We start from the raw sequence: 23,135 nt of genomic DNA on the forward strand, positions 1-23,135 counted from the left end.
TCTCGAAGCGACTGGCATGAGTTTGGCCAAACTGCGGGAGGCAGTGGAGGATAGGGGTGCCTGGCGTGCTCTGGTCCATGGGGTCACGAAGAGTCGGACACAACTGAACAACAAGTAAATGTGCCATCGAATCTAATGCGCACCTTAATTTTCGCAACGTGATTTGGTAAAAAAGGGAAAAATAAATACATTTGAGTAAGCACAATAATTCCCTTCCCTCTCGTCAAAGGCATGAAGCAAACATTCCCTACCCCAATGCAATGAATTAAAAGGATGCACAACCTTCTCTCAATGCTCCTATGCCCTTTGTGGTAGAACTTCGGCCAGTGAAACTCCCCACGCTCATCCCTGACTTTATGCAGGAGGAAAAGTGAGGGGGGTGGGGTGGGGTGGAAGCTCTACCTAATGAACTTCAGCCTGCCATGCTGCTTTTAAATGCACAGGAGCCATGTTTGTTAGGAGGAATGTGGAAGCAGGGGCTAGAAGCTGGTCAACAGGAGGGGGGAGTATCCCTAAAACATCCTGATTTTTTCCTCCTATCTACCCACGTGTATTTTATAACATTACTGTACTACTAGCAGTGTTGCATTGGCATTAGTACTACTACTGTACTATACTAGTAGCATAGTAGTATTTCTAGAGTAGTATTACCAGTACTTTTTTCTGGGGGAATGCATACCCCTAAACATTTTGTGAATCTTTGTACTTTTGTCCATTTACTGTATTTATTTTTCCTGATTTGAACTATAAAATGGTGGTTTTCTTGAGTCAAAATAAGAGTACCACTAAACATTTTTCTTAGAAAGAAAAAAAAAGGACAGAGTATTACGAATGTTAATACATTACTATGGACTACTATACTAGCAGTGCTAGTATATTATTAATGCTACTACATCCCTATACTAGTAGTAGCACTAGCAGCATTGTTAATACTAATGATAAACGTTATTAGCACCACTATCAATGCTGATAATAATAAGTATGCAGCCACCTCCCGCGTTTTCGCGCTCTTCCCGCCTTTTCGCGCTGTGCCTCTTGAAGCTCCGCCCCTTCTCCTAAATTTCTAGGCCCCTCCCTCCGTAGGCTAATTCCAGCGCTCCAATAGGTCCTCACCCTCTATGCATAGAAATGAAGTCTCTGGGCGCCACCCTTCAGCGAGAGCAACTGCGCATGCCCGGGCGTTCTTTTGCCCGGGTCCTCGTGCAGCAGGAGCCGCTGTTGGGCGCGAGACAGCAAAGCGGATTGCAGGTAAAGCGCGGGAACCGTTTGCAGCCGGGTGCATGGGAGGAAGGTACCCTAGCTGGGTTTGTGTCCCCAAGCAGGGGCTCTTCGGGGGGAGGAAAACATCCGTTCTAAAAACCTTTTATCGAAATACGCAGAGCGACCCTTCTGTGCCCCTGTCTTACCCGGGCTCCTGTCCTCTGCAAGCCAGCAAATTTGATGCCTGCACGGCTCTTCGCAGACACTTTGCTCCAGCAGCGCAGCGGCTGCTTTAAAGGAAAGAAAGACCACGGTGCAAGGCTTTAGATGCCTTTTGCACGTAGGCATTTTGGGAATAGCCACAGGCGTGGGAATGCACTGTAAGGAAGGGGGGTGGGGATGCTGAGGTTCAAAGTACTGTAGCTTGCAAATTTAATGTTAGCTAGGACCCTCTCCTTCCCCGTGGACTGCTTGCAAAGACAAACCTAAGAGGAAAGACGCTCAGTGCATGCCTAAAGGCGTTTTCTTTACTATTTATTGCATGCGTTGGTTTCTGTGCCATTAGTTCCAGTGGGATAAAAATGATTTGTGCGCACACACGTACCTCATATGCATGTGTGTCTCTCTTGCTACATACACCACTTGGAGACAACTGTGATTAAGCAGCATACAAATTGTTGAAATACAATACAAAGATACAATTAAAAAACAACAACGCAATAGAGTTTCTTAAAAATAACTTGGTGGTATCTAAATGTATTCCAAACAAAATTCCAAAGCTTTTCCATCTTTGCCAACTCAATCTTTTGCCTCCTTCAACACAGATATTGTGGAGTAGGAGAGCCTAATGGTCTGCTTATTTTTGTTTTCTGCATGCAGGGGAATTAAACATGATTTCCCAGCAACCTAGGTTCATATTGGGATGAGTTGTCTTTGCAGGTAGAGCGATGTTTACACTGAACTCCTTGACATGTTTACTCAGGAGTAAGTCCCATTGAGCGCAGTGGGACTTACTCTCAAGTTGTCTTTGCAGGATGGGTGTCTAACCTCTTTGGGGACTGAGAGGTTATCCTATTTCTGGTCAGTGTGATGACGATTTGTTTCCCCATTAAGATGACAGGCTCCCGTCCAGTACTACTTTACCCTTTTTTCATTATCCTCCCACCGCCGAAACTATTCTCCCACCATCTTCAGCATGAGGTGGGCAGAAGAATTTGCTGAATGGGCCTGAATCAGACCCGCAACTGGGGGTCTCATGGTCACTGCCCGTCAGAGAATAGGGGGCAGAGAATTGGGATTCCTGCTATTATAATTATTTGCCCTAGCAAATAAGGGGAGACTCCTAAACTTGGCTTCTTGTTTCATCCTTTGCAGTTTCTACATACCTGCTACCCGTGCTGGGATCACACAGGCAGACCTCATGGCTGATGACAGAGTGATTAGCCGCTCCCCAGAGAGAAACCCAGTTCTGGTGTCATCTAGCTCATCCTCCAATGAGCCCACCTCTTCCAGGCTCTCCAGCCTCCAGCATTTCTCCCTGGGCCGCACATCCGCACCAAGCAACCTCTTTTCCCTCACGGTGCCCGTGCGCTTGGACGTCCTCTATGTCCTCATTAATGCTGCCAGGGGGGCACAGTGTATCCTTCCTTCAGCACCCGTTCACGATGGCGCTCAGGCCTCTTTCTCCACATGTCACGAGCCACCAGCTCAGTGCGCCGTGAGCTCCTGCCACCGGTCGGCCTGCTGTTGTGTGCCAGGCTCTGCCAGCGTGCAGCAACAGCCTAGCGGAGCCCAGCAGTGCGGAGCGGCTCCTGGAGGATATGGCGGACACAGAGGGCCAAACGGTGGGGTCCTAGAGCAACAAAATGAAGGGCGCCATTGGAACAGTGCTGCCCAAAGAAATGGTGGAAGCAGCAGGTCTGACTACAGCCAGCCACACGCAGCGGGGGGTTGGAATAGAGCCCGGCCCCACACAGGCTGGAGGGAGAACCAAAGAGGAGGAGGTGGTGAGCATGGAAATGGGGGTCGTTGGCAAGACAAGCGGCAGGATTTTGACAGGGCTTGGGGCAACCGGAAGCAAGGCGCTGTTGGATCAAGCTCTTGGAAGTCAGGGCCACAAGGGTGGAGGAGAGAAGGGTCTTCTTTTGGGTCCAGCGCTAGCAGCATGAAAAGGAACCAGGAAGGGAGCCGTTGGCAGAATGCGCAGGATGCCCCAGAAGCAAAAAGACGTATGTTTGGCACCCCTGAGAGTGAGGGGCAGAAGACCCAAGGCACTGGGGATTCTGCTGGTTTCGTAGGCAAGGCTGTGGATGCTGCACTGGCCAAATCCGCAGCTCTGGAGGACGGGGAAGACTGGGAGGCTGAATATGAGAGTGAGCCAGCAGTCGCCGCTGCTACGGAGGGTGCTCCGGATGCTTCCCACCAGGATGACAAATCCGACTCTGGCGAAATAAGCGATGATGCATCCCATCCACCCAGACCGGAGCTCTTGACTTCTCCCCTTCCAGGGTCTGATGTGAAGGACCAGGGAGCGTCAGATGCCAGGGGGAAGGAATGTGCTGCAGATTGGAGCAGCAAGCAAGACAAGTTTTTCAGCTACCTGAAGAACCTTTATTCGGATGTGCCAGAGAAGTCCAGCTCCAAAGGCAACGCAGATCTCGCCGGGGGCATAGCTGTTGATCCACTGATACTGGATGAGGAGGGGCAGTCCTGAGAGAACGTAGCTGGCTCTCCTTGAGGGAGCAGAGCAAAGCACAGCACACAGTGCTCTGGGGAAAGGGGGCAGAGGAAGCGATTGAGTGCCAGAAATACTGATTGACAGCATGGCGGCCACCAGTGGCCTTAATTCAGCTGGTATTGCAAACTGGAAATTCCACACCCATCATGGGTGTTGTACTTAAACTTCTACTCAAAAGTAGACACACTGGAATTAATGGGTCTAACGTGGTGTATTAATTTCAGTGAGTCCCCTGTTGGGTATGACTTGGGTTGGATGCATTTGGAGTGCTGGGATGAGCACACACGATCTGTTCCCTAGATCCATTATTGCCCGCTTTAAGTTCAAGGGCAGCTGCCTGAAGTGGCAAAACCTCCTGGCAAGAACCCTGGGAAATCAGACTTTCGTACTTGTGCAGGGACCCTATTGGATTGAGCCCCACTTCACACAGTCACCCCCCAAAACTCCCAGAGAGCTGTTGGAGGTGGGCAGACCCTAGTGAGCTTGTCCTCCTGCCCCATTTGTGGGATTCACAGGGCACATGTGTCCAGCCATTCTAAACATTAACAGCTTGGGCAGGTCTGCAGCATTGCACCTGAAGTATACCCAGTGCACATTTAAAGAATATGGCTCCCCCATCCAAAGAATCCTGGGAATAGCAGTTTTCCCTTCACAGAGCTATAGTCCGCACCATCTTTAAACTACACTTCCCATGATTCTTTGGGGGGAAACTCATCTGCCTAAAACAGTGTAGGCCAAACTTGGGTCTCCAGCTGCTTTTGGACTACAACTCCCATCATTGCTTGCTTGTAGGACCCAGGGGGCAGGGATGATGGGAGTTGTAGTCCAAAAGCAGCTGGAGACCCAAGTTTGCGAAACACTGACCTAAAACTTGTTGGGTGTGCATCAAATATATATGATGTGGATCTGCCCATTGTGTGGGTGTGACTTGCGGCAGAGGTACCATTTCGCTTTGCGATTCCCATTGCAGTTGTAACGTGAACTGCAACTCTGACATTGTAGTCAGATTCTGTTGGGAAAACCCAGTAATGAAGCTAATGGACGGCACAATTTGCATCCCATTGAAGACTAAAGAATTGCAATGGGAGCCTCAGCAGTCCAGGGCAGAATTTTGCCACAACTTTACATTTTTGACTGGGTTGCAGCTGTTTAGTTCATCCTAACTATAAAGCATTAATGTTTTGGTTCTGTTTGCATTTAAATTAAGAACAAGCTACAAAGAAAGAAGAAAGCAAAGGGAACTTTGCTGATTTAATAACTGTTACATTGAAGGGAATCCGCTGTTTTGCAGACAATGAGCATTGCGAAGTTTCGATTTAGAAATCCAGAATGGGAAAAATCGGAGCCTGTGTGCAGATAAATCTCATGATTCTGAGACACTGCCATTCCAGACTCCAGATAAGGGGATCCTATGCACGAATAGCTTTCCTGTGTGAAAACTAAAACCCTTCCTGTCGGAAAACAAGTCCTGCATATTGAATAGAGGAGTCTAACCCAGTCTTCTCTCTAATGTGCCAGTTTTTAACAGGTAGGGAGGTTTATTTAATGCAGAAGAAGCATTCAGACATGCAGTTCCTCACCTGCTTTCTCAGCACCGTCCCAAAAACTCTACACATCACCCATTTTCCCGGCACAGGTGTTTCTGCTCTAAGATGGTGAAGGTAACTTAGTACCATGGCTAGATGCATTAAACTAGTGGTCTAAAAACACTTAAGGTTTATGTCGGGGCTTTCTAGGAAGGTTTTGTTTTGTTTTGAAAAATTCGTATATAGTATATAGTGAACCTGGGTTACTTAGGAAAGCCTGAGACAAATGCTTCTGGTGAGTTTGTGATTTAGACCACATCATTGCTTCCAAATACTGGGTAGTTCAATTTCTGTGGGCTCAACCTTCTCACCCTTTCAAGCTACATAGATCACTGTGTCCGTTTGTTTCAGTTGCATGAGGTTTTTCCTGAATTCGTTGCAATAAAGAGGAAGTTAACAGCACTTTAGAGTGGGCTTTTTTTTCCTTCAACAAAGCAGGTGTGGTTCTATCACTCGCCTCCCTCCCTAAGTGAGCTTGGCAAGGGATACCATTTTTTAAAAATTGGAATGGAAACTCATGAGTGAGAACACCAGGGCTATATTCGGATACAGACTGACTTAGGAGTTGAGCCCATTGATTCTTGGATTTATTTCTGAGTAGTTACTTGTTCAAACCAATTGCTTTATGCACATGAGTTCTGAGTCATCTGGGAAGATTATCCGGGATTCCTCACTTGAGAAGATCAGGAGTGGAAGCCACGTTTTTTGTGTTTTTAAAAGAGAACCAGAGTTTAGATGGGGTCAGTCATGCTTTTTTATTCTGTACAATTCTCTCCAGGAGCAACATTATGTTGCTTTCATGTTTATTCATGGCACACCCTTGACTTAGGCTGTGGGTGGCTAGACAACACTTTCAAAAGGTTTTTTTTTTTTTTATAAAAGCTTTTTCATAATGCAATAAGATAAAAGAAACTGATCTTTAAAAAAAAACAGGGAATAAAGAGAAAACACCAAAGCAAAACCACAAAAAGAAGAAAATGAAAATAAAAAGGACCGGATTTTCCACCAACAGTTACATAAAATAAATTATTCAAAACATTCACTCTAGAATGACATCCAACTGAGCTGCTTTGTTGGGCAAATTTTTTCCAATCTTCTGACTGAAATAGATGAATTTGTTTTCCTTTTTGCACAAAAAAGTTTTCTTGACCTTTGTTTTGGGCAGAATCGCACATCACTTTAAGTTGGGTGCAACTTTCCACGTTTCTCACTTAAAACAAAAATGAGCCACCAAGTGGATAGTCATGAAAGTATCAGCAATTGAGACAAGTTTGTTCTGCATCCTGGTAGAGTGCAATTAATCACTAAAACAGTATGTTATAACAGTAACTTAACAGAACAGAAATTTTAAATACTTGCAGCAAAAGATTTTTGCTTTGCCAAAACGAACGAAGCCCTTCGGAGCATTTCTGTTGTCAAAGCTCTGTGCCTGCCACGTTGGAAACGGCGTTATTTTTGTCAGAGCAACTATTGAAGGTGAAAATAATACAGTTGTGGAATTGGAAGGGACCCTGAGGGTCATCCAGTCCAACCCCCTGCAACGTAAGAGTCACAGCTGTTTTGCTGTAAGAATTTAAAGTTTCTCTGTGTGTGTGTATGTGTATGTATGTATGTATATGTATACATGCACACATGCCCCTCGTAGAATTCGTAGGCACCACCTGACATGTGTGCCTATTGAGCCTTTGCTTAAACAACTCCACTGCAAGAGAGTCTACCAACTCCCATGGCAGTTTGTTCCTGTTGGTGTTGGAGTTAAAACGCTGGCAAAAGCTGAACTGATTACTTGGTCTCTGCTGGAGAAACAGGCTTTAGCATGGATAAGAAAGCTAAAAGGCTAGGCTTGCTGTTGCATCTCAGTGGGCAAGAGATCCAAAACAGATACCCGCCTCTCATGAGGAAGGCCTGGAGAAGAAGCAAGGAGGAATTTAGGCCTGCAGTCCTGAGAGTATCTAATCTGAATGAAGGCCAGCACAGGTTAAAAGGCAGTCTAGGAAACTGGGAGGTTCCTCTCAATCTCTACTTTCCCACACAGACACATCAGCCTTCAATGCAAGCTGAGCCACACCCCGACAGTTCCACAGTCGGGCAGCTCTGGTTTCTCGAAATGGGCCAAATTCTGCCTCGCTATAATTTCCACACACATTTTAACTGAACGGAATCTAATTTCTCCCCCATCCATACTCTATAAACAGGGGTTTATAGGTAAAAAGGTAAAGGACTCCTGGACGGTTAAGTCCAGTCAGGCGACTATGGGGTTGCGTTGCTTATCTTGCTTTCAGGCCTAGGGAGCTGGCGTTTGTCCACAGCTTTCTGGGTCATGTGGCCAGCATGACCAAACCACTTCTGGCACAACGGGACAATATGACAGAAACCAGAGCGCACAGAAACTCCGTTTACCTTCCTGCTGTGGCGGTACCTATTTATCTACTTGTACTGGCGTGCTTTCGAACTGCTAGGTTGGCAGGAGCTGGGACAGAGCAATGGGAGCTCACTCCGTCACATGGATTCGAACTGCCGACTTCCTGATCAGCAAGCCCTAGTGGTTGAGTGGTTTAGACCACAGCGCCACCTGCGTCCCATAATCCTGGGCTACATACACATTAACAGCTTAAAGCACAGGTTGCTCTCCGCTGCATTTCATGTTGCATTTTCATGCTGTTGCGCACACACACACCAGAAGAGCAGGCAGGGGTGTCTTTACCAATGTGCGTTACCTGCTTGACTTGCCCCTGTGCAACAAAATATCAGTCGTGTGCAATGGCTGTTTTAAATGTACCGGTATACAATTCAGCTTAAGTGTAAAGTGAATGTGGCTTAAGTTTTCCTTTTGGATTGAAGCTTTGAGGGAAAAGGCAGAACTTCTCAAGGACAGGATGGCTCTGCATCATAGGCAAAGTCACATGTACACAGGATTCAACAGGCAGCAGCCGGGAGTGCACAGGAGCCAGACTGAAAGGTAATGCATACTCTGCCCTGATTTGAGAGGGTTTGCAGTGGATGTTCCAGTAAAATATAACCCACTAGTTCCCCCTTGTGACCCATCGCAGCACTACATCTTGAAATAATTATTGGTCTCGCAGAATGATAGAATAGTCATGGGTTCCAATCCCCTGAAATGCAAGAATCTCAACTAAAACATCCCTGACAGGCCTCTACTTAGTTTATACCTAACAAAAGCTTGACATGGCCCTCTCATTGGATGTCAAGGAAATAAACAGCTGACTTTTAGAAGACACCTGAAGGGAGCCCCGTGCAGGAAAGTTTTTTTTTTTTTAATGTCAGGGTGTTTTTGTGTGTGCGCTTTTACTATTTATTTGAAAGCTGCCCAGAATGGCTGGGGAAGCCCGGTCAGATGGGCAGCCTATAAATAATAAAATTATCATCTTCATCAAATTAAGCTGCTACAAAGCAAATTTTGAAATTCAATATACCCAACAGGCAGTCTTAACAAAAAGTGTAAAAAAAAGAAACACATTAGCCAGAGGAGCAGGGGAATCAGTAAAATAACTAAAATTGATATTTTACATGGAAAATATATTCTATTTGGTGGACATTCCTGTAGCCCATTTGGCACCCTGAATTCCTGAGGGGGAAATGGGGGCCTACTGCCTCACCCTATGATGCAGCTCTAGGGCTTGACAGCTCTTGTCAATTTTGTTTTTTCCTCTTTCCCAATCTTAATTTCAGCTTTTCATTCATCGGGACCACTGGTTGCAGCCACCTAAGTTCTACTTGGAGCAAACCTGTTGAAATTAATGGACCCAAACGAACTGTGTTTATTCATTTCGATAGGTCTTCTCTGAGTGGGACTAGCATTGTCTTCTGCTCAGAAAAATTCCATGGACACTATACAGTCCCGATATGAAAAGAAACTGCTAGCAGGCTGAAGGAAATAATGTGTGAGAGCCTCTTGATCTTCCGCTGTGCAGTTCCTAAATGTAAGGGGATCAAATGCAAGCTGGTGGCTTAAATTCTATTTTATTTCCACTCTGCAAGGCAATCTGCATGGGGTCTCTGAACCTGAGGCCTTCCTCTAGCTCTGGCCCTGGTCCCAGAGCTGGAGAGTCAGCAGGTTTTACTGCATTCAGTGTGCCAGAAAGGAGTTTGCTGCCTGTGCACATTTCCCTTCTCGAACCAACAGCATCTCTCGTCATCTGTATCCTCCACTCCCACCCCGGCTCCCCATCATTGGTCATTTTCAGTAAGGTGCTGGAGACGTTTGGGCCAAGTCAGCAACATGTAGCTGTCGGAGGTGCTTCGAAAAAAGGGGGCTCGGCTCAGCCAAGGCGAGAGGGACGAGCGGCGAGGAAAGAGGCTCCTGGGGTCTGCAGGTAGGCAAGAGGGATGGATGCTGAGACCACCCACAACACAACCTACCCCAAACTGGGGACTTTGCAACCCCATGGCCGATGGGAGTTGTAGTCTGTCTTCTGCGGCAGGGCCAGAGGGCAGGAGCGATGAGAGGTGCTGACACAAGCTTGGGACAGGCTGTCTTAAGGGAATCGGATGCAAGCATGGGGAGTGCTGTTGTGCTCAGCTCCTGCTTTTGGTGTCGCCTCCCCATAGGCATCTGGTTGGCCACTGCGGGAGCGGGGTGTTGGGCTGGGTGGGCCACTTGCCGGATTCAATGAGTCTCTCGTGTTCTTATTGAACTGCGACCACCTGGTGCTTCCCAGTTGCGTTGATGCTGTGATTGTCAACCCCTCAAGTCAACATGACTCATTAGTTGTTGTTTAGTTGTGTCCGACTCCTCATGACCCCATGGACCAGAGCACGCCATGCGTCAACAGTGTGATGCAGCAGCAAAGAAAGCTAATGCTATTCTAGGCTGCATCAACAGAAGTATAGTGTCCTGTCCAAGGGAAGTAAGAGTCCCACTCTATTCTGCCTTTGTCAGAGCACACCTGGGGTACTATGTCCAATTCTGGGCACCAGAATTTAAGAAAGGATGTTGACAAACTGGAACACATGCAGAGGATGGCAACCAAGATGATCAAGAGGAGACTGGGGAGGAGATTTGATAGCCATCTTCAAATATCTCGAGGGCTGTCACATAGAAGGGGAAGCATGCTTGTTTTCTTTTGCTCTGGAAGGTAGGACGAACTGATGGCTTCAAGTTACAAGAAAGGAGATTCCGACTAAACATCAGGAAAAAAAACTTCCTGACAATAAGAGCTGTTCGACAGTGGAAAAATCTCCCTCTAGTGGTGGTTGACTTTCATTTCCTGGAGGTTTTAAAGCAGAGGTTGGACGGCCATTGGTCATGGCTGCTTTAGCTGAGTGTCTTGCATTGGGGGGGGGGGTTGGACTAGATGAACCTTTGGGTCCCTTCCAACGTTACAATTCTACCTCTTCCACCTCCCCCCTCCTCAGAACATCTCTTGCATCATTCCTAGCTGCAATTTCTCACCCCTGCCCCCTTGCTTATATATTTTCTGCATTTCTATCTCAGCTTGCCCAAGGGTTCATGGCTGAGCTGGGATTTGAACCCTGGTCTCCCAGGTCCTAGCCCAGCACACTAACCCAGGCACCCCCAAACTCGCCCTCCAGATGTTTTGGGACTACAACTCCCATCATCCCTGACTAACAGGACCAGTGGTCAGGGATGTTGGGAATTGTAGTCCCAAAACATCTGGAGGGCCGAGTTTGGGGGTGCCTGCTCTAACCGCTACACCAGGCTCGCCTTTCCAACAGCAACCCAGATCTTGCCCTCTAATCGCTAAGCCACACTCCTATTCTTTCCAGCTGCTGCTCTCAGAATTGGACGAGGATGTACAGCTTCATGGGTGGGGGCTTGTTCTGTGCCTCTCTGGGGAACATCCTCTTGGTGGTGTCGACAGTGACCGACTACTGGATGCAGTACCGATTGGCAGGCACCTTTGCTCACCAGGGACTCTGGAGATATTGCTCCCCTGGCAAATGCTACATGCAGCTGGAGAGCATTGGTAAGAGACAGCTTGGAGCCTTGTGTGCGTGTGGAGCTCCAACACACATTGAAGAAGTTTAGTGACGATGATCTGATGGTTTCACAAGCTAAGCTCTGCTCAGGGTTGGACCTACGTTAATCAGGCAGCGCATTGTTAAACCGTGGAACTCACTGCCACAGGATGCAGTGATGGCCCCCAATTTGGGCGGCTTTGAAAGACAAATTAAGACACCAAATGCCCTGGATGAACAGAAACGTGTTCAAATTCCTCCCGAAAGTTAATGATGATAGAGATGGGCACTTTGCTAGGGAGGACACTCCACAACTGGGGAGCATAGCTGTCAACCCTCTCTGCTGTTCCCCACTGCTATAATAAGGGAATTTCCCACAAAAAAGGGAAAGGTTGACAGCTATGCTGGGGAGCTGGCAGGGAAAAAGGCTGCGTCATGGGTAAACACCAACCAGGCAGCCCCAGTTGGTGGCACCCCCTCTCCTAGTACTTGGGGGTGTAAAACTTGTAGTTGAGGGGTCCAGTCATGGCCATTCAGTGCACCATAACCTCTAGGCTAGATTGCTGCAATGTGTTATATACGGGGCTGCCTCTGAAGACAGTTTGCAATCTTCAGCTGCAGAATTCAGCAGCCAGGGGCAAAATGGTTTGAGCATATAATGCAGATCCTGACCTAACTCCACTGGCTGCCTATTAGTTTCCGGGCCCAGTTCAAAGCGGTGGTTAGGACTGCAATAACACAAGGACTGCCTCTCTCCGTATGAACCTACCCAGACCCTGCAATCATAAATGGAGGCACTTCTCTGGGTGCCTTCTCCACCACAGCTGTGGAGGGTGACAATGCAAGAACGGGCGGCTCCCCACTTGTGGAATGCGCTCCCCAGGGAAGCTCACCTGGTGCCACCTTTACATATGTTTAGATGCCAGGCAACAAAAGCATTCCTCTTCTCCCGGGCCTTTGGCTAATTGAACAAACTATGTCCTTTTAAGCTCTCTCTGTGTGTTGTGTTTTTGTTTGTTTATTACTATGTAATGTATTTGCGTGTTTTTATATTATAAACTGTCCTGCCATCCTCAAATGAAAGGATGGTATAGAAATTAAATAATTATTCATAATATTATTGTGGGCCATTCCTATTCTGCTCACCCCAACTCAGCAAGCATTTAGCTAGGAATAGTACTGTATTCAGTAGCTCTCGCCTGCTTCTGGCACCTTTATATGAGCTTCTCTCAGTCTTATTCCCTGCAGCCTACTGGAATGCCACCCGGGCCTTCATGATCCTCTCTGCCCTCTCTTGCTTTGCCGGCATCATCACTGGGATCTTTTCCTTTGCCCAGTTCTCCACTTTCCAGCGCTTCAACAGATCCTTTGCGGCCGGCGTCCTGTTCTTTGTTTCCAGTAAGTACCTCTCCTCTCGCACAGATTGCCCGATTTCTCCAAGCTGCACAACTTGAAGCAGCGCAGATGCCTAGAGGCAGGTGCTGTGATTTCAGGTGGAAAAACACAGGAGTACTCAGGTGAGGGCCCATGTGCCACACCTGGGCCCCCAAGATGAGGTGGGGGTGGGGGTGGAGAAGGAGGCAAGGGGGGGAATTTCAGACAAAGATATATATATATACACACACACATATGCACACACATAATGTATGTAGGTGTGTGTACACACACACACAGTGCTTCCCCCCAAAAAACAAATGTTTAGGGGCACTCATTTTCCTACTCATTGAAATACTGCCCCTCAATGAGGCCAAACTTAGATTCACAGAATGTTTAGGGGTAAGCGTATCCATACGTACCCCCCAGAATAAAGCAGTGTGTGTGTGTGAAGGTATTTCAATTAAACATCTAAGTGAAAAAATAAAAATGCAAGAGACAGGAAACAAAAATGCAAAAGGAAACAAAATGCATAAAAAATACAAAATAAAAATATTTAAAACCAGCCACCATAATTCCATGCTTGCCTAAAACAAAGGTATATAAGTGAAATATATATTCTAAATATATATATACATTTCTTTATATATAACCTACTAGGCTTAAAAAATAAATGCATTGCAATTGGTCAATGTAAATGGATTCTTTGTGCCCAAACTACAGCTGAAAGGACTTGTAGGGAAATACCAAATCCCTGGTTTTGGAAATAAAGGTCTTGGGGTAATTAGAATCGTGGGTATCACTGTACAAGGGAGGATGCCTTTAAGGAATGTAAAAAGGGGGTGCCTTTAAGAAGATCTCGAGAGATATGCAAGTTTTGGCCTCAGAGAGGCACCCTGGCCTGACGAGAATGGGGTTGGGGCCAACTGGTGCTTGTTAGGCTGATGAGTAATTCAGGAGGTAACAGCCCAGACTCACAGCTGCCCTTTTATCAGTGACAGCTGTGACTAACGATCTTAGGGCAGTAATTGGCCAGCGGGGGTGGAGGCCAGGTCCCTTATTGGGTATTGGGGAAAGGGACCGCGTGGGCTAACTCCTTATCTAGGCTGGGCTGTGTCAAGGGGGGGAGCTGGGGAGAGCTTCAGAGCTTGGAGCTTGGAGCTTGGAGCTTGGAGCTTGCAGCTTGCAGCTTGCAGCTTGCAGCTTGCAGCTTGCAGCTTGCAGCTTGCAGCTTGCAGCTTGCAGCTTGCCTACTGCCGGAACATCATTGCTGAAGAGCTGAGGCAGACTTTCCCTCCCCATTAACCATTATGTCCTGGGGGAGCGATTGAGGACTTTTGCCAGCTCTTTCAGATGCTAAGCAGTTGAGTATCTAACCCTGCCTGAAGGAGAGGGATCAAGTATGTGTATTGAGTCTAGTTAATTAGATGTTTTGTTGTTTTAAGTTTGTGCCTTGTTTTGTGAAAACTGTGCCTTTTGTGTTTTACTAATCCTTAAGTAAAAGATATTTTAGAGAACTTTTGTTCTCGTGTTTTGTTTCCTCCATTGTTTGCTTGGCTATTCCAGTCCTTACCAATCGGCTATTCTACCGTTAGTTTACTATTTGTGGCTCTGTCTGAGCCGGGGGGAGGCTGTCTGCGGGAGTACAGGGAAAGCGGCCCCCGCGCTTTGGCCTGTAGCGACAGCCAGGTCCCGACCCAGGGGGTGGTGGCAGCAAGATACCTCCTGTGACCCGGCCGGAGGGCTGGGTACAGGCAAAAGTAAAAGTAAAAAGGGATAAACCCCGCTATTCCCCCTGCTTGCTGGTGAAGGGGTGGAGGGAAAGCGGGGTAATAACGCTACATGGTGGCAAAGCGGTGGGAAAAGACCAAGCAAACGGGAGTGAATTAGGAAACGTTGTTTTGTGGCACATTTTCCGAACAAGGGGCAAGCGGTTTGTTATTTTGCTAGTTAGGAAATGGCAGCAGGCAGAGATTCTGGAGAGCTCTCTCTGGCCTTGCGAGGCTTGGATTTGAGAGGAACTCCGTCGCACCAACTGAAAGATGTAAAAGAAGAGCAGTGGTTTCAAAGGGTGCCGGTGAGAGCATCGGTCCCAAGCCAGCTTTTGACCACACACGTCGAAAGGAGCAGTGAAGCAGGGGCCAGGGAGATAGAACTGCCGGGACTCGAGGAGTTAACAACCCCAAGTGCCCAGGCGGGAGTCCGGCCGAGAGACCCGCTTCTGTTCCAGCCGGTGTGGAGACGAGATGAGCAGCGGGGAGGCTTCCACGCGCGCAGCTTGTCGGAGAGTAAAGGACGTTTTGTGAGCAGTGAAATCAAGGCGCGCTCGGAGGAGGGCAGCCAGTCTACACCGAGGCGTTCCCGGGAAAGTGGTTTTGAGGCGGGGCGCCCGTTCTTCCAGCGGATGGAGCAACCTAGGAGCCCAGAGCCAGTGCTGACCACGGAAGCCAGGAGCCTCAGAGAGGAGCTGATTCCAGCAACGGAGGAGGTGAGGTGTTTGGAGAGGAGCGCAGAGAAACAGCGACCTGCGCCCCAATACCCCACCAGTCCCAGAGGGGCCGAAGCAGGCCAGCCAAGCTATGCTGAACCGCCGCCCCGAGTCCGGGGCTGGACAGAATTAAGGGGGCCGTCGTATTACCCAGGGGAGGAGGAGGAGTATTATCAGGGGCCAGTGGGTCCCCCATATCGCCCGAGGGTTTGGAGCTCGAGGGACGTGGATTTTCGTCTCCTGCCCAAGTACGTGCCCCCCACTGACGTTTTGAGCTATCTAACGTTGTTTGAACGCTCATGCCAAGACCAGGGGGTACCGCTGGACATGTATGTGGTGCTGCTCAGGACTTTGCTCTCGGGGGAGCTCTTAGAACTCTTGGGGCGTCTTCCGGCCTCGAAATGTAACAATTACCCCCACTTCAAAGAACTTGTATCTCGCCGGTACTGTTTTAACGCAGACACCTACCGGAGAAGGTTCAGGGAGGTGGAGAGACCTGGTCCGAATGAAAGTCTGACATTGTTGGCAGACAAAATGTTGCAAAACTTTGAGTTGTGGGTGGCTGCGGAAGGTATACGAACTTTGGAAGATATGTACCAGCTGATCCTGAGGGAGCAGTACTATAAAGCGTTGTCTCCCGAGTTGGCTAGTTTGGTGGCAGATCAAGCCCCGAGGACTCTAGATGAAGCGGCCAGGTTGGCGGAAACGTTCAGGCAGAATCGCGCCGCCACAATGTTTAAACATCAGCCGGGAGGGGGGCGTACCATCACCCCTGGGGCTGGCGTGAAAGCAGGAACGTCCGCTGGAGGCGAAGGGACTAAGGCAGCGTCTCCTGGGAAAGGGTCATCGACGGGAGGGGCTGACAAAGGGAAAGTAAATCCCAGTTCTGGACTGTGTTTTTTTTGTAAACGGCCTGGCCACATAAAAAACGAATGTGTGGAATGGGCGAAGAAGAAAGGGGCTGTAGTAACATCTACCCCTGCGATAAGGGCCTTCCAACAGAAGGAGGACTGGGACGTGGAAGCCGCAAGGCTGCAGCAGGCAAAGAACCAGGCAAGGGCGTTGAGCGAGGGCGTTTCCCCACCTGCGCCGAGCCAGCCGCCAGCAGCCGGGACCTTGGCGTCTGCATCGGTACCGGGCGTGCACCTGGCCGAGACCAAGGGTGTGACCGTCCCCCATAGGGAGTGGGCTCAAGCGCAGTTTACTGCACCCATCTGGGTAAATGGCATACGGGCATTGGCTTATCGAGACTCTGGGGCAGACGTTATGAGCGTGTCCAAAGAACTGGTGTCGCTGGGTCAGCTGCAGCCCCAGAGAATGAAGATTAGCCCGTATGGAGCCTCCCCATTCGACCAACTAACTGCCATGGTACAGGTGGAGTATAAGGGGTACGAAGGGCCACAGCTAGTTTTGGTCCACGAGCCCCATGCGTGCCCAGCGGAGGTCCTGGTGGGAAACGACTTGGCGTACAAGGTCTTTGTGAAGAACGAGCTGGAGGACTGCTCTGTGGAAGCAACCCCTGGGGCCGAGACTCTGGAGGGAGGTGGGAGGCGGCTTCTTAATGTAACCTCAGTAGAAACGTTGCAAGAATTACCCTTTTTCTCTATGGAGGAGGGGAAGGAAAGTTCATCTTGTGCAGTCCCTACTACTCAAGAGGAGGGGAGGGAGGAGGAGGATTCCTCATGCTTCCAGAGTCGAGAAGGAGGGGGGAGCATGGGGCCCATTACTCTTGAGGAAGGAGGGCTTGAAACTGCTGAAGGGCGGGGGGAAAAGCTTCCCACGCCTGGGAATGAGACATCTGGGGAACGTGAAACAGCTGAGTCATCCGAAGGGGGAGAAAGTTTGGTTGCCCAACCTAGGAGGGAGGGGGAGGCCCCGACCCAGCTAGGAGGTCAGCAGGAGTGTGGTTATGATGGGAAAGCTAGAGAGGAGAGTTTTTCGGTTGGGGATAGTGTGTTGATTTTGAGACCGGTACGACCACACAAGCTGGCTACAAAGTGGGAAGGGCCTGGTGTAGTAAAGCAAAGGCTCAGTGCTGTTCGCTATGTAGTAGAATGTAAAGAACTGCACGCCAAGCCCAGGGAGTACCACGTGAATGCCTTAAAGCTATTCGTGACTCCTGGGATGGCGGGGGTGCCAGCTTATTCGAGCAGCCTGGAAAGGGGCCCTCCAGGGCCTGTGGATTTGTTGGCCGAGTACAAGCAAGCCGGATGCTTAGCCGAGGTCAAGCAGTTTCCAAAGCTGATAGAACGACAGTCTGTAGAATTGCTGGTTAGAGAGGATAAAGAATTTCAATCACAAATTGCTGCAAGGGAGTTGGGTGTTGCAAGATTGCCAGTTCACAGCGACCCATATTCCTGGAAAGGCGAACGTGGCAGCTGATACTCTAAGTTGTTTTCATAAATCTGTGGAGTGGTTGTTTGCTCCAAAAGGTACTGGGTGACTATTTACCTCAGTAGTATTAAGAAGGGAAATTTGGGGCCTGGAACCCCAAATTTCCTTTTAGGAGGGAGGGTGTAGGGAAATACCAAATCCCTGGTTTTGGAAATAAAGGTCTTGGGGTAATTAGAATCGTGGGTATCACTGTACAAGGGAGGATGCCTTTAAGGAATGTAAAAAGGGGGTGCCTTTAAGAAGATCTCGAGAGATATGCAAGTTTTGGCCTCAGAGAGGCACCCTGGCCTGACGAGAATGGGGTTGGGGCCAACTGGTGCTTGTTAGGCTGATGAGTAATTCAGGAGGTAACAGCCCAGACTCACAGCTGCCCTTTTATCAGTGACAGCTGTGACTAACGATCTTAGGGCAGTAATTGGCCAGCGGGGGTGGAGGCCAGGTCCCTTATTGGGTATTGGGGAAAGGGACCGCGTGGGCTAACTCCTTATCTAGGCTGGGCTGTGTCAAGGGGGGGAGCTGGGGAGAGCTTCAGAGCTTGGAGCTTGCCTACTGCCGGAACATCATTGCTGAAGAGCTGAGGCGTTGACGGACTTTCCCTCCCCATTAACCATTATGTCCTGGGGGAGCGATTGAGGACTTTTGCCAGCTCTTTCAGATGCTAAGCAGTTGAGTATCTAACCCTGCCTGAAGGAGAGGGATCAAGTATGTGTATTGAGTCTAGTTAATTAGATGTTTTGTTGTTTTAAGTTTGTGCCTTGTTTTGTGAAAACTGTGCCTTTTGTGTTTTACTAATCCTTAAGTAAAAGATATTTTAGAGAACTTTTGTTCTCGTGTTTTGTTTCCTCCATTGTTTGCTTGGCTATTCCAGTCCTTACCAATCGGCTATTCTACCGTTAGTTTACTATTTGTGGCTCTGTCTGAGCCGGGGGGAGGCTGTCTGCGGGAGTACAGGGAAAGCGGCCCCCGCGCTTTGGCCTGTAGCGACAGCCAGGTCCCGACCCAGGGGGTGGTGGCAGCAAGATACCTCCTGTGACCCGGCTGGAGGGCTGGGTACAGGCAAAAGTAAAAGTAAAAAGGGATAAACCCCGCTATTCCCCCTGCTTGCTGGTGAAGGGGTGGAGGGAAAGCGGGGTAATAACGCTACAGGACTATTATTGATCCACGGGATCTATGCCCGCCCCCTTTAATCAATGGATAGAAGATATGACAACTCTTGCAACACATGAACAGATAGCTCATATAGGTATACATTGCCTATGGACATATATGTCTAATATTCATAGGACACGAGACAGGAGATGCCTCTTTAAGAGCCAACGTAGTGTTGTGTTTGGGGTGTGCTGGACCGGGACCTGGGAAGACCAGGGTGCCAATCCCCGCTCAGGCATGAAGCTCACTGGGTGAACTTGCGACAGTCACTCGCTCTCACCTTAACCAACCTTGCAGGGTCATTGTGAGGATAAAATTGAGGGAGGGGAGGAGAAGTATGTTATGTCACCGTGAGCTCCTTGGAAGAAAGCTGGGGTATGAATGAATGAATGCATGCCAGCCACTGGGAACTGCAAGTTGGAAGAGAGCCGTGTTGCACTCAGATCCTGCTTACAAAATTCCATTGAGTATCTGGTTGGCCCCTCTGTGGACTAGATGGACCTTTGGCGTGATCCAACAGGACTCTCTTCACATTCTTGTTGTTGGTTCATCTGTTCATCACGTTAACTCTTCTTCCCTCCTTCCCATGTCGCAGCGCTCTTTGTCCTTCTGGCGATGGGAATCTACACCGGGGTCACGGTCAACTTCCTTGGCAAGCGATTTGGCGAGTGGCGTTTCTCCTGGTCTTACATCTTGGGCTGGGTTGCCCTCCTAATGACTTTCTTTGCAGGTGATGTTTTTTTTGGGGGGGGGGCCAAGAAAAATGGGTGAGAATGAAAGGAATGGCCCATTCCAAGGATCACAGGGTGGTTCACAATATTAAAAACATAGAAGAACATTACATAGTCACAAACGAAAACAATAACCCCCAACACACACAGACACACTTTAAAAGGCCATAGGTTATTCAATTAGCCAAAGGCCTGATTAAGGAGAAACATTTTTGCCTGTCTTCTAAAGATATGTAATGAAGGTGCCAGGTGAGCCTCCCCAGGGAGAGCGTTACACAATCAGGGAGCCACTGCAGAAAAGGCCCCGTTCTTGCGTTGCTCCCCTCTGGACCTTTTGTGGAGGAGGCACACAAGGAAGGGCCTCAGAAGATGATCACAGGGTTGGGTTGGTTCCCAGAACTCCCTGGGTTGTGAGGGTTGAACTCTCACTTTTTAAATCCAGTGGAACCCATTAGCATTGCTCTGTTTCTATATTTTTATTACTTGATTTGCTTTATGTGCATCTGTTTGAATCAATATACGTTTGGGAGCGCTTGCAGGAGAAAGATGGGATATAAATTTGATGGATAAATAAATAAAATTCAGTTCACTTTGTCATGCTAGTTTTGCATTGACTTTTGCTAGGATTCTGCTATGTTGTGTCCAATGGGAAATGCATTATAGAATCATAGAGTTGGAAGGGACTTTGAGGATTATCAATCCCCTGCAATACAGGAATATGCTGCTTCCCCTTACAGGGATTGAACCTACAACCTTGGCATAATCAGCACCATGCTCTAACCAACTGCTATATTATTATATTATATTATATTACACCTTATTTTCTCTCCTCCAATGTGCAGGTATATTTTACATGTGTGCCTACAAGATGCACAAATGCCAGCAACTGGCTGTGAGCCGCTAAGATTTCGGCACCCACCATGGCTATGCAATGTTTAAAGAACTGACGTGTGAGAGGTGGGGACTGGTCTTGTGTGAAAAACTCTTTAAGAAATGCTCATCATTTGAGGCAAAGAAGCTGAGCTGGAATCCCATGGTTCAGATTTCAGTGCAGCCATGCACTCACTGGGTGACTCATCCTCATTGCCTGCAATAATGACACTAGCCTACCTTACACGGCGGTTGTTGTAAGGATTATTGTATGGTGATGCAAATGAAACGTTTGGAGAAGGGGCTTTTCCTGGGATGGAAGCAAAGCAGTCGAATAAGAGCTTCAGTACACATTGTGGAGCTGCTGAAAGCCTCGATCCATTAAAAAACAACTGGTAACTCTGGTCCAAACTGTTGTCATTCTTGTCTTCAGCTTCCTAGCTTGGTGATGCCATGTCATATAGCAGAAGTGAGGAACTGTTGGTCCTGCTACTTTCAGAGCCTCAGGTTTAGGTCATACTGCCAAACCCTCATTTGCACTAACCATGATTTCGATCACAAACCATTATTTCTGTTGCATATGTACAGGATTGCAATAGCTTGTATGGCTTCCATCACCTGCCTTCCCCGAGAGTCCCTGAATGCTCTCCTAAACAGAAGAATTTGTAAGTGAAGAAATGTTCCCAAACCATGGTTCAGAGTTTACCCAAACTATGATTTGCAAACCAACTGCGAAGCATAGTTTCATATCCCTGGCTTGGTGGTTATTCATGAACTATGGTGTTAGTTAGCCTACCATGTTAAACTAGGGGTGGCTAACCTGGAGCTCTGCAGATGCCGTTGGAATCCAGTTTCCATCAACCTTAGTCAGCACGGCCAACCATCATGGATGATACGAGTTGTAGCCCTCAGAATGTTAGTAGGCTCCAAGTCAGCACCCCAGCATTAAACCATTGCTTTGGTTTTGCCCAGCTGCTGGCATTCTGAAACTGACCAGCTGTAGAAGATCTCGCAACCCCCCCCCCCTGCAATTATCCACCGCTCCAACACCGGTAGAGCTTAGATAACCCAGAGGAGGCTTGCAATATCTTTTGGCAAGACAAACACTTACAGTAGGCTGCCACCACTCCCAGTCTGTGCACCTGATAGAAGTTTTGGGAGACACACTTCTACCTTTATCCAGTTTGCACACCTTGGTCCATTTTACTGTGAAACCAACAAACAGAACACAATATCTTGGTAGGGGCCGAGGTGGTTAGACTCTGGACTCAGCTTCTCTTAGTCAAAGGCAAGTAAGACAAACAAGAAATACATTTCAGAATTTATTATAAAGTAAAACCAGGGCCGTCTCGTCCATTGGGGCTGGTGGTGCGGCGCGCGAGGGTGCAATGGCCTGGAGGGCGCCTCCGCCCTCCAGCTCCGCTGACAGCGCCCTCCGGCTGCCCGGCGGAGCAAGGGAGCTGGCCGGCCACGCCCTCCGGCTGCCCGGCGGAGCGCAGGTGCGTGAGCCAGCCGCCCTCGCCTCCCGTCCCGGAAGCACTGGAAGGGCGCGCAGAGCCCCGCGCCGCTCCAGCGCCACACCTCTCATCCCCCGCTCGCTCACCCCCCCTACCGAGGGGCAGCAAGCGCGGGAGGGAGGCGGCGGAGAGGCAGCATGCGGGGGGCGCCGGAGGGATCGCCGCACCACGGTGGCCGATCTCCTTAACCCGGCCCTGAGCAAAACACTAAAAAAAAAACAAGGGTTACACGGTTCTTGAAAAAGAGTACAATCATAAAACGTTGTAAAATATAATTAGCTCATATACTCTCAAAATAAGAACACAGCTAAAATCAAAAGAAATCTCTGTCCTCCAGCTGAGACGCATGGCTGTTTTTTCAGGCAGGCTGCAAACTGCCTAAGGGGTCACTAATGGCCCATCCGGGTCTGACAAAAGTCTCCACAATAGTCTGACAATTAGCACCTCCAGACGCGGAATAGATACACTAATTGACCACACGGGGTTCCGTTCCCCCCCCCCCATCCTAAGAGTTCTCTAATCTCCTTGAACCAATGGATAGATACCCGAGTCATCCCTCACACCTGTCAAACAATTACTGCAGCTGTGAGAATGTCAATTTACAGACACCCTGAATCCCAAATTGATTGGCATTGCTTGATCTTTACAGCCCAGGACCCCTTTTACCCCAGCGGTATCTGATTTACCACTTGATGCCATAAATCCACATTGGGACCTGGGTAACATCTCTTTCCTTCAGATGGAGACAATTAAGGGAGGAAAAGTCAAAAAGGTTGGGGAGGAAAAGTCAAAAAGGTTATCTTAAAGGAGAACCAGAAAAGCATTCTTAAAATACCAGGTTTTCTGTCTATGCTATGCAGGGCAAGAACAAAAGTTTAATATGTCTGAATATCCCACTTGCGCTACACCAGCTACCTTGGATGAGAAAGTAGGGAGGATGGGATCTCCTTCCCTGCTGCTATTGCCTGCCTGCCCAATACATTTTGGTACCTGAAGCACACCACAGAATGACATCCACCCTCCTGGCTAAGGAAGGCACGATGGAAGCTCTGATCCGTACTGAAATTCATGCTGAGGGGCCTACTTCTCATTCAGCTGAGCTCTGCATTCACTTTCCAAGTTACAGCCTGAGACCTCATGCACCTCATC

The 23,135-nt window shown here is 48.5% G+C and overlaps 1 protein-coding gene across 1 annotated transcript; it reads left to right on the forward strand.

The window, feature by feature from the left end:
* The first annotated feature begins 1,160 nt into the window (after positions 1-1,160).
* LOC117052004 lies at positions 1,161-20,578 on the forward strand. The gene is made up of 7 exons (XM_033158731.1): positions 1,161-1,248; positions 2,575-3,906; positions 9,729-9,857; positions 11,272-11,471; positions 12,712-12,861; positions 19,464-19,598; positions 20,442-20,578. The coding sequence occupies exons 2-7, from the start codon at positions 2,621-2,623 to the stop codon at positions 20,501-20,503; spliced, it is 1,962 nt and encodes a 653-aa protein (XP_033014622.1). The 5' UTR covers positions 1,161-1,248; positions 2,575-2,620; the 3' UTR covers positions 20,504-20,578.
* The last annotated feature ends 2,557 nt before the right edge of the window (positions 20,579-23,135 follow it).

This window comes from Lacerta agilis, chromosome 8 (genome assembly GCF_009819535.1).
Source record: "Lacerta agilis isolate rLacAgi1 chromosome 8, rLacAgi1.pri, whole genome shotgun sequence".
NCBI classification, from domain to species: domain Eukaryota; kingdom Metazoa; phylum Chordata; class Lepidosauria; order Squamata; family Lacertidae; genus Lacerta; species Lacerta agilis.

What these genes read in the sequence shown, in the direction of transcription:
- LOC117052004 (XM_033158731.1), top strand. Translation starts at nt 2,621, where the DNA reads ATGGCTGATGACAGAGTGATTAGCCGCTCCCCAGAGAGAAACCCAGTT. An exon ending in GAGGCTCCTGGGGTCTGCAG is followed by an intron (nt 9,858 to 11,271) that starts GTAGGCAAGAGG and finishes TATTCTTTCCAG; the next exon opens with CTGCTGCTCTCAGAATTGGA. An exon ending in CGTCCTGTTCTTTGTTTCCA is followed by an intron (nt 12,862 to 19,463) that starts GTAAGTACCTCT and finishes CCCATGTCGCAG; the next exon opens with CGCTCTTTGTCCTTCTGGCG.